Below are 9,767 nucleotides of genomic sequence, written 5' to 3' on the forward strand. Positions count from 1 at the left end.
GGCCTACTCGGTCAGGTCGGACATGCAATGTTAGGCTATTAGTAAGAATTATATAACACATTTTACACACATATTATAGAATAATTTAAGCCAGGGATGCCCCAGAATTTCTGTAAATTTTCATCCCAACCAATCCAGCATTAGACTAGTTGATTCAAATAATTAGCTGGTTGACAAACTGAATCAAGCTCTTTCTGGGTTTGAGTGGGGACCTATAACAAAACATCTCCCAAGAGCTGGGCTGCTTGTTTTCTTCTTTTTTTGTTATTTATTTTATTTTGAAGCAGTATTCAATAATATGTATAGATAGGCTACAACCCTGACACCATTCAACAACTAACATCCTCAGTGCTTAAGAAAAGGGAACAAGGTCGTTTAACAACAGGATGTGTCCCTCTCTATCGCACGACGCGGCTGAATCTCTCACCTTGGTGAGAACGAGGCAGGCAGGCATGCACTGTAGCCACGAACAGTCTCAGACTACAAATTGTATTGTGGTAAAGACCTGAAACATACCACTTAACAATAGTAATGAGCGTGCTGGTCAGTTAAATACGCCACAAACACGATGACGGTAAACATTGACGAGTTTCAGATATGTTTCGTATGTAGCTCCTAAATTGTTGCCAGTAGCATTCACTGGCCTTGTCTCGATTTAATCTTGGCTGCTGATTGGTATGCAGTGCTGCACAGGTGTTTATTTTAGTTTGGCCTCTCCGTAAGAAGGCGCTGGAAAAGTGTTGCCATTTGAGAGAACTGGGCCGACGGTGTCTGACACACATTGCGATGTTCACTATACTGACAGTAGATCTCATGACTAATGGGTTTGAGACGTGCGGCACATTACATACCAAACATTGCACGTAGCAATAGGTTATATAGTCTGCAACACTGTACTTTGTTTTTAATTTCTGTTCAGACGCACGCACGCCAAAACATAAAATAAGCCCAAATGTCATCTATGCAGGAAACATACGAACCTTCATGAAAATTAATAATAATAAGTTATTTATTTAGCTTTTTCATTTGTAACAATGGATGTCCACATGGGTTGAGCAAGATTGTTGGGTCTTGCTGCTAGTCTGATGGGGAAGTAGACTCTTTGGTGATTAAGTACAGCTAGGTCTCTGGCACCACACTATCTCCACCATTAACTTGTCAAAACACGGAACCCTTCAACGACATGATGAAATGGAGCACATCAGTATCACACCATCCATACTCTGGTTTCCTTTGGTGTTATGATGCTAATCAGAGTGAGGGCTCAAGTTGGTCAAACTTGAAATCTCCTTTATGCATGTCAATTATGTATGTCTTAAGTGTTTTAGATACAATTTTGTTGTGTAAAAAATTGGTGTAAAATTCACATATGTAAGAGCAAACAAAATAGGCTCAAGAGCTCTCAAGAAAGCTTGGCAATGTTTCAACACTTCTTCCACTGTGTGAGGAACACAAGCGATTCATCACAAACCGAGAAGTGTTTTGTCACGTTCCCGTATTCCAGTCAGGTCATAAAACATCGGTAGTCCAACAATAGCAGTAACTCTTCAGAAATCAAACAATGTCCTTCATAATCAAAACCCTCAACATCAAATTAACACATATGTCTAAAAAGAAACCATATAATCAAATGGTAAAAATAGATCTTAAAAATTGCTTATGATACACAATAATCATAATATAGAATTAACTGCAGATTTAACATGGTTTCGCTATATACAGTAAAGTACTGTAAAAGTGCTCAGTTTTATATGTAGTCATTGTGTAGTGTAATAACCCACAGCGAAATCTCTGTTATAATAATACTGTTATTGAGAGGCATCACCATGTTCTCCTTTCCTCAGGTAACAATGCTGCTTCTCCTCTCTCCACCCAGGCTCCGTCATTGTGCCTTGGTTAATACTGAAAGAAAGGGTCGTCCAGAACCCAGCCAGCAGCAGCAGCCATGTTGAATCCACCGGTTGCAGTTTCTCCATTGCTCTGCAGTTTGGCAGGAGGCTGGCAGAAACCGGTTGGCCAGTAGTCCTCTAGATGGCTGTGGTGATGGCAAAGGATCGAGGCTCAGATGAGCCGGGAGTTGCGTAGGAACTGGATGAGTACTTTGTAGATGAAGGTGTATTGAGAGATGGTCTGCACCATCATCATCCTCTGCTGCCGGAGCATGTTGAGGGCGGTCGGGACGTCAAGCATCTGGGGGGTGGACGAGGGGGAGAGACAGTGATCGAAAGGGAAAGAGAGATGGAGCGAGACGGATGGATGGAGAGAGAGAGAAAAACAGCACCTTAAAGGTTACAGTTCCTTACTATTTCCGAGATGAATCATGTAATCGTTTCAATCCACAACAAGGCAGCCATACAGCAGGGGTCGGCAACAGGCGGCCCGCGGGCCAATTGTGGCCCGCCAGCGATTTTATTTGGCCCGTCAAAATATTTCCGCTTATATTTTTTTTGTATCGTTTTTTTCCCCGTCGACTTTTATTTTGAAACCGGAAACTGGGTATGGTGTCATTGACTTTTCTGAAGTATTTTCTCGCTATGTCATCGCTACCATAGACATATGATCCAAAGCACCCCCCAAAATATTGCTTGTGAAATTAATAGTTTTCAGGCCCGGAGTGGCCATCGGGAGAATAGAGAGAATTCACGGTGGGCCGCTCTGCCCGCTTATAAATTAGGCCAGAAGATCACTTGCTTTCTCTTAGTTTTTTCACACACCGAATAAAAGGATATGTCTTAAGTTTGTTAAGTTACTGTGTGACTGATAAGTAAGCTAATAGGCTACATTAGGTTTTAATCTAATTAAGCGCATGATCTGACCGTGCATTAAAAAGTGCTGTTTTCAGTTGTCGCGCATGCTCTCTTTCTCAAAAAGTATGTGTACCAAGTTGTTGCTATGGAGACAACCCTAAACCATCATTTATTGTTGTGGAGGGAGTTAGCTAGATTAAGCTGATGCGAAAAGAATAAACTGGAAGGGAAAAAGATCCCAGGAGGAACTGAAAAAGCCAGGTAAAAAAAGAAAGATCTGTCAGTTCATAAATATAGGTTCTTGCAAGGGTGGGAAAAATGTTTTCTTAAAAGCCCTGAATCTTTCAGGTAAACATTTGGGTTGTAATTTCCGGAAAATATAAGAATATGAGTCCAACGTAATGTTTATTTAGGTTAGGCTACATAAAGTTTAAAAACTATTTTGCACCGAAATTAATGCAAAACCTTTCGCTAGCGCGAATGCGCGCTCGCATTAATATAAACTTCCGATTTCACCTCACATCAAAACCTTCGCTAGGTCCTAGTAATCCTATTCTCACTGGATGACAGTATTTTTGTGCACCAACGATGACGACCCACCACGTTGGGATGACAGTGACGACCATGTTGATAGAGAGAGTTTGTTAAAATAATGAAATTATTCAAACAGACCACCAATTCACATTCACATGGTTAATAGGCCTAGTTGTTGCGAGTGCACGTATCGCAAGGGCACCTATCGCAGCGTCTAAATAGGCAGTAACCCAGACTCTGGCCCGTCATCTTGTGGCGAGGAAAAATACTGGCCCGTGGCCCAAGTTACTTGCCGACCCCTGCCATACAGCATTATCAGTGCACATCTGATTCAAAACGTTCTTCCGAATGAAGAAGCATGGCACAGGAAAACACGAGCACTGCCGATATTCCACAGGCCTCTGATGTCATGTGACCAGCGTTGTTGTCACTGTGTGACCCCGTGCGTTTTACCTCGTTGTGTTCCAGGCAGGCGATCATGATCTCAGACAGGATGACCACCCCGGTGCGGCCCACGCCGGCGCTGCAGTGGACCAGCACAGGCAGGGTGGTGTTCTTGGCCTCGCTGGTGCTGTTGGTGTGTCTCCTCACAGACTGGATCTCCTCCAGGTACGCTGGGTTTGAGGAAAGGGGACGTGAAACGGTCAAGTATCCACTTGGTAACAACATTGTTAACACACAGTGCACGACACAGTTAACACAGTATGAGGTGACTGGTTCCAGTGTGGGAGAGTGGTTGCAGGAGACAACCCCCCCTTCACACAACTCACCTAGCCTACCAACTTCAGAACCTTCCCTCCCTAATGACAGCACAAGTATTACGAGGACCAGGGACACCACATACATATCTGCCCCCCCCCCCCGGACAACACACATCGAGCCGCCGTGTTCCAGCCTTCGTCGACCCCCGTGTTAGCGAACAGGCTAGCACCGCTGCTACTCACTGAGGAAGCCTTTGAAGTCCTCGGGGCAGCCGTGGTCGGGCCAGTCCGTGTACTGCAGGTGCCACACCGTCCTCTCCTGGCCCGTCAGCAGGTGCTTGATCTTCAGGCCCGTGGTGGCGTAGCAGCCCGAGTCCGTGCGGAAGCGCGTGGTGATCTTGAAGCGGCCGTACGTCACCGTGTTGTGGCGCGAGCCCAGGCGCGGCCAGTAGCGGAAGCTCTTCTCCCGGCCGCCCTCCTGGAACACGAGCGAGGCCAAGGGGGTCAGGCGATGTTCATTTGATTTGTTTATTCTTTTTTTGGAGTGAAGGGGACACCTGATGGGACACGTGCGTAATCGCGAGTGCCTACCTCTTCGGCGGTGACCATGGCTATGATGGCGACGCCCTGCTCCCACACCATTTGCCAGAAGTCCTGGCAGGTGTTGGAGAGCGGGCCCTGCGAGGCGATGTAGCTCCACTCGTCTCCGCCCACCGTTATCTACGGGTGCACAGGTGAGAGGAGATGAGGATTAGTATGTCAGGCCTCAGCCAGGGAGCCAGGCGCCCCCTTGTGGGTGAATCAGCAGCCTTATCTCACCTCTATCTGCTGTCCTGGCAGGCACACACACTTGATTAACAAGCCAATGATTGACACGGACAGACAGCAATCACTGATCTGGAATGAAGATTATCTCAAAGTGTGTGTGTGCGTGCTCCAGGCGTACCCGGACGTGCGAGGCGTTGATGTAGCCCGTGTTGTTCTCCTTGGTGGGCACCAGCTCCACGCGCGTGTCGTCGTAGGGCAGCACGTCCTGGAAGCGGTTGCGCTCGCCGCTCTCGGGCAGCAGGGCGATGTTGCAGTCCCCGTTGGGCCGCCGCTTAGGAATCTGCTCGTACTCTGTAAACACCATGCCCTGCTCTAGACGCTGTTCTAGAACCTTACACTGAGAGACACACCCACACACACACACAAATAATGAGACTCAACAGACTAGCTGAATGCTATATCTATGGCACCACTTACTGTAACTAAAGTATTAAGTACATTAGGTAAGTGTTAATATACCTAGCCTGAGAGTAGAACATAAAATCCTACATCCACGGGTGCAGACTCTCGAGGTAAACGTACCAAACAACGTACCAAACGTCCCTCCCACTAGAGCAAGCTGTGAAATTCCACCCCCGTAAATCGGTCTGACAGTCCATCAACATTCCCTATCGTGTCCCGCCTCCACCACCACTGAGCCGGACACCCAGAGACTGCACGCGCGTACGGCAGGCCGGAGGGAGGGAGCCTGTCGTCTGGGGGCTTACCCTCTCGTCGTTGGAGGCCAGCTCGGGCTCGTCCTTGCCCTGGTCGTGCAGCGGCAGCCTGGACGGGGTCAGGCCGTTGAGGGCCGCCACCTTCAGGGGGCCCATCTTCTTCACCTCGGCCCGCGAGCCCTTCTTCATACCCTGGGTCAGACGACGGAGAGAGGGGAGAGGAACAGTCCGGTTGAGGGTGGTGGGACGAGACGAGTGACAAATGAGAAAGAAGGACGGAGATGTTGACAAGAGGGAGAGTGGATACGACTGGGGCAGGAGAGAAAGAGAGACAGAGAGAGACAGAGACAGAGAGAAAGAGAGAGAGAGAGAGAGAGAGAGAGAGAGAGAGAAGAGGGCGTGGGAGAGGTTCTCAGCAGTCACACAGGGTGTCCTCCTGGGGAATGTCGCCCGTCTGGTTTTACAGGTGACCCTGCTGCATTTTTTTTGCAGCCAAGCCACATGCTGTCAGTGTCTTTGTTTATGTCACCGCATCGGTGCTCTGATACTAACCAGAACGCACCTCGGGATTGACGTCACAGGGGAATTGTGCCTAACAGGCTTGTTCAGTCGACAGCATCATGTCACATGATGATAATGTTACATGTATAGAAAAGATCAAAGGATTCTTTACTTATCTTCCTGCCGTCTGCCCTGACATTGAGAACTTCACCAATAACAAATCAGTGGGTCATAGTACAGTACTGGTATTAAAGGTCCCATGACATGAAAACTTCACTTTAGGAGGTTATTTAACATTAATATGAGTTCCCCTAGCCTGCCTTTGGTCCCCCAGTGGCTAGAAATTTCGATAGGTGTAAACCAAGCCCTTTCTTTGCCCGCACAGAGAATTTGGCCCACCAATGAAAAAACGAGCTACGACCGTGCGAGCGCGACATCATGGTTTGCAAACGACCGAAACATGGAAGTTAGCCCCGCCTCTTTCTTCCTCATAGCATTTAAAGCTACAGACACAGAAACAGCACGTCCTGAGGAAAGCTCATTGTGGGACTGCTCATAGTGCCTGTAATTCTGCACCAAGGCTGAATTTCGGGAAATAGACTTCAGATACAGTATTAGGGGACCACTAAAGCCTATATAAAAGCATCAAAAAACAGCATGTCATGGGATCTTTAATGACTTGAGTATATGTGTGTGTGTGTGAGTGTGTCTTACTGGAGGAGGCAGGCCTTCCACAGTCTTCTTGGCGGCAGGTACGTCGGACACGGGCCTCTTCTTGGTCTTGTTGTATTTGGCCTGGCTGCTCAGGTCTCCCTCCGACACCGAGGGCATCATCCTGGGCTGCTGCTGACGGGGCAGGTACATCGCCTCCGCCTCGGGGATCAGCGGGTGCGTCTGATAGGCCAGCGGCCCGGTCAGGGCGGGGTCGAGGGAGGAGCCCGTGGGGTAGGCGGGCGGCGGCTCCAAGGGGATCTGAGCCAGGGAGACCAGGTGGTGTTGCTGGGGGTCAGGATGAGACACGCCCCCCAAGGCGTCCTGGGACCGGGGCGTGTGGCGCCCGCCATCGTCCTCGAACTCCTCCTCCTCGCCGCTGCTGTGCACCAGCATGGTGGCGTCCGACAGAGACTTTTTGTGGCCGTAGCGCACGTCCTCCTTCCCCTCCCCGCCGTCCTCCGACTTGGTACGCTCCAGGAACACGTTGAGCTGCGAGCCCTGGGAGGGGCCACGCTGGGCGGGGGGGGGAGTGGAGGCCGTCTCGGCAGCCGAGGCCGAGACGGTCCTCTCCTTCACCCTCATGCCCTCCAGGCTGTAGGCCAGGCCAGCGATCTCGATGGAGTTGCGTTTCTGGGAGAGGTGGGGGTGTCGGTGGGGGGGTGCGGCCAGGAACAGGGGCTCCGACACCTCCTGGAGGGAGTGGGCCACGGGGAGGCTGTCTTCCTGGAAGGTCTGGACCGAGTGGTGGACCCGGCGGGTGATGATCAGGTCCGGGTTGCTGCTGCTCACGTACAGGTGGCGGGACAGGTCGGGCGTGCTGTTGGCGGGCCGCGGGTGGGCGCCGTACGGGTAGGGTGGCGGCGGGCGGTACACCTGGGTCCTCATGATGTTGGGCGCCGGGTAGTCCTGGGCCTGCTGCAGCTGGACGTTGGTGAGCTCGGGCACGCTGACGGCGCCCACCACGGGCCTCCTCTCGCTGGGGTGGGGGTACGGCGAGGGGCTGTGGAAGCTGGAGTTCAGGTGGAAGGGGTAGTGGTGGTGGGCGCCGCCCCCGTGCTCCCCGCGGATCTCCGGCTGGCTGTACACCAGGGGGTCGGGCCGGCTGTAGGCGTACGAGTTCCCGATGTTCAGGTTCCGCATGGAGTGGCTCTGCCGGTGCTCCTGGGTCAGAACCATCCCCCCTCCTCCTCCTCCCCCGCCGCCGCCGCGGGTCTTCTGCCTCATCACCGTCTCGTAGTCGGGCGTGGCCCGGTAGGACGGCGGGATGAGGGCGCTGTGGCGGTGGGTGGGGACGTAGTCGGGCCGCGTGACGTCGCTGCCCGTGATGGAGGGGTTGGAGGACATGGGCGAGGGCTGCAGGTAGTGCTGGGGGTTGGTGAGCGAGCTGGTGCTGTGGGCGCTGTACACGCTGCCGTTGCGCAGGCGCCCGCCGCCGCCGTACTCCAGCGGGGAGCGGTCCAGGCTCGTCTGGGAGTGGTAGTAGTAGCCGTTCTGGTTGTTGATGTACAGGTTGTCTGCAGCCACGGCGGGAGAACACACACAGACACACACACAGTGTTGAATTAAACGAGGTTCGCTCTCAGGAACACACCAGTTTTATTCCCAACCCTAGCTAGCTAGTCGTGACGTGTTGGAATCCTAGTTGTGGCGTGGTGGGGGTACCTTGCGAGGACGTGTAGGGCTCGGTGAAGTGGCCGTTGTAGTGCATCTGGGGCGGGGGCATCATGTAGGCCTGGGGCTTTGGCTGGGAGCGGACATGAGACAAGAGGAGGACTGGGTTAGCGAGCACACGTGATCCTGCTGCTGCCAGTCAGCCACGGGGAGCAGAGCTGCTGTCTGATAGTGCTGCAGGGGTACTGCTATGACCAGGGGAGGATGATGATGATGACAAAGGCATCTGTCATGTGCTGCCGTGCGCATGCCATAGCCTTGCAGGCAGAGGAGGATTGTGTGTGTGTGTGAGAGAGAGAGATGGAATGCGAGGGTGTGCGTGTAATAGAGATAAGGTGACCTTCTGTGTGCGGATGTGTGTAAGAGACAGAATGTGTGTGTGTGTGGATGTTGGTAGCATACCAGAGACAATCGGGTGGAGGACCTTCGTCTGACTGGGTTCACGGCTGTGGGTTGGGTTTGGCTGAAACATTCAAAACGAAAGTTAATCACTTTGAAACTGAAAACACAAGGATTCCCTTTTAATAGAAACGGGTTTAGACGAAACGGAGCACAGGTCAGTTAAAAATGAAAATTCGGGTCTATTTTACAATCAGGACTCCAGTCAACTGGGATGCGATAGTGGCATGTACAGAAAATCGAGCTCGTTTCATGAGTGTTGTGTTTGTGACGTCCAAATGGTGCCTGTGGAACTCCCACATGCTGCGGGCCAGATCAGATGAAGGCCGGACATGTTCTGGTCAGAACTGAGATCGCTGGGTAGGAGGAAACATCCAGTGGAGAACTAATGTTCCTAAAACCTTTTGGTCAATGTGCTTTCGTGGTGAAAAGCTCAACCACACTGGTGTCTCTCTCTCTGAGCTGAGCCTCTCTCCCTCTCTGTGTGTGCCTCTGGGTCTGGTGTCTCTCTCTCTCTCTGAGCCTCTCTCCCTCTATGTGTGCCTCTGGGTCTGGTTCTATGTGTGCCTCTGGGGTCTGGGTGTCTCTCTCCTCTCTCTCTGAGCCTCTCTCTCCCTCTATGTGTGCCTCTGGGTCTGGTGTCTCTCTCTCTCTCTGAGCCTCTCTCCCTCTATGTGTGCCTCTGGGTCTGGTGTCTCTCTCTCTCTCTGAGCCTCTTCTCTCTCTCTGAGCCTCTCTCCCTCTATGTGTGCCTCTGGGTCTGGTGTCTCTCTCTCTCTCTGAGCCTCTCTCCCTCTATGTGTGCCTCTGGGTCTGGTGTCTCTCTCTCTCTCTGAGCCTCTCTCCCTCTATGTGTGCCTCTGGGTCTGGTGTCTCTCTCTCTCTCTGAGCCTCTCTCCCTCTATGTGTGCCTCTGGGTCTGGTGTCTCTCTCTCTCTCTGAGCCTCTCTCCCTCTATGTGTGCCTCTGGGTCTGGTGTCTCTCTCTCTCTCTGAGCCTCTCTCCCTCTATGTGTC

The 9,767-nt window shown here is 51.6% G+C and overlaps 1 protein-coding gene across 1 annotated transcript in view; it reads right to left on the reverse strand.

Annotated features, from left to right (window-relative positions):
* Positions 1–987: 987 nt before the first annotated feature.
* ptpn21 (protein tyrosine phosphatase non-receptor type 21) overlaps positions 988–9,767 on the reverse strand; it is a 16,990-nt gene continuing 8,210 nt past the window's right edge. The window contains 9 exon segments of the mRNA XM_062468992.1: positions 988–2,190; positions 3,735–3,895; positions 4,226–4,460; positions 4,574–4,702; positions 4,929–5,147; positions 5,518–5,658; positions 6,682–8,195; positions 8,344–8,425; positions 8,755–8,815. Coding sequence (XP_062324976.1) covers positions 2,062–2,190; positions 3,735–3,895; positions 4,226–4,460; positions 4,574–4,702; positions 4,929–5,147; positions 5,518–5,658; positions 6,682–8,195; positions 8,344–8,425; positions 8,755–8,815 — 2,671 coding nt within the window. The 3' untranslated portion in view covers positions 988–2,061.

This window comes from Osmerus eperlanus, chromosome 9, assembly GCF_963692335.1.
Source record: "Osmerus eperlanus chromosome 9, fOsmEpe2.1, whole genome shotgun sequence".
Taxonomy (NCBI): Eukaryota; Metazoa; Chordata; class Actinopteri; order Osmeriformes; family Osmeridae; genus Osmerus; species Osmerus eperlanus.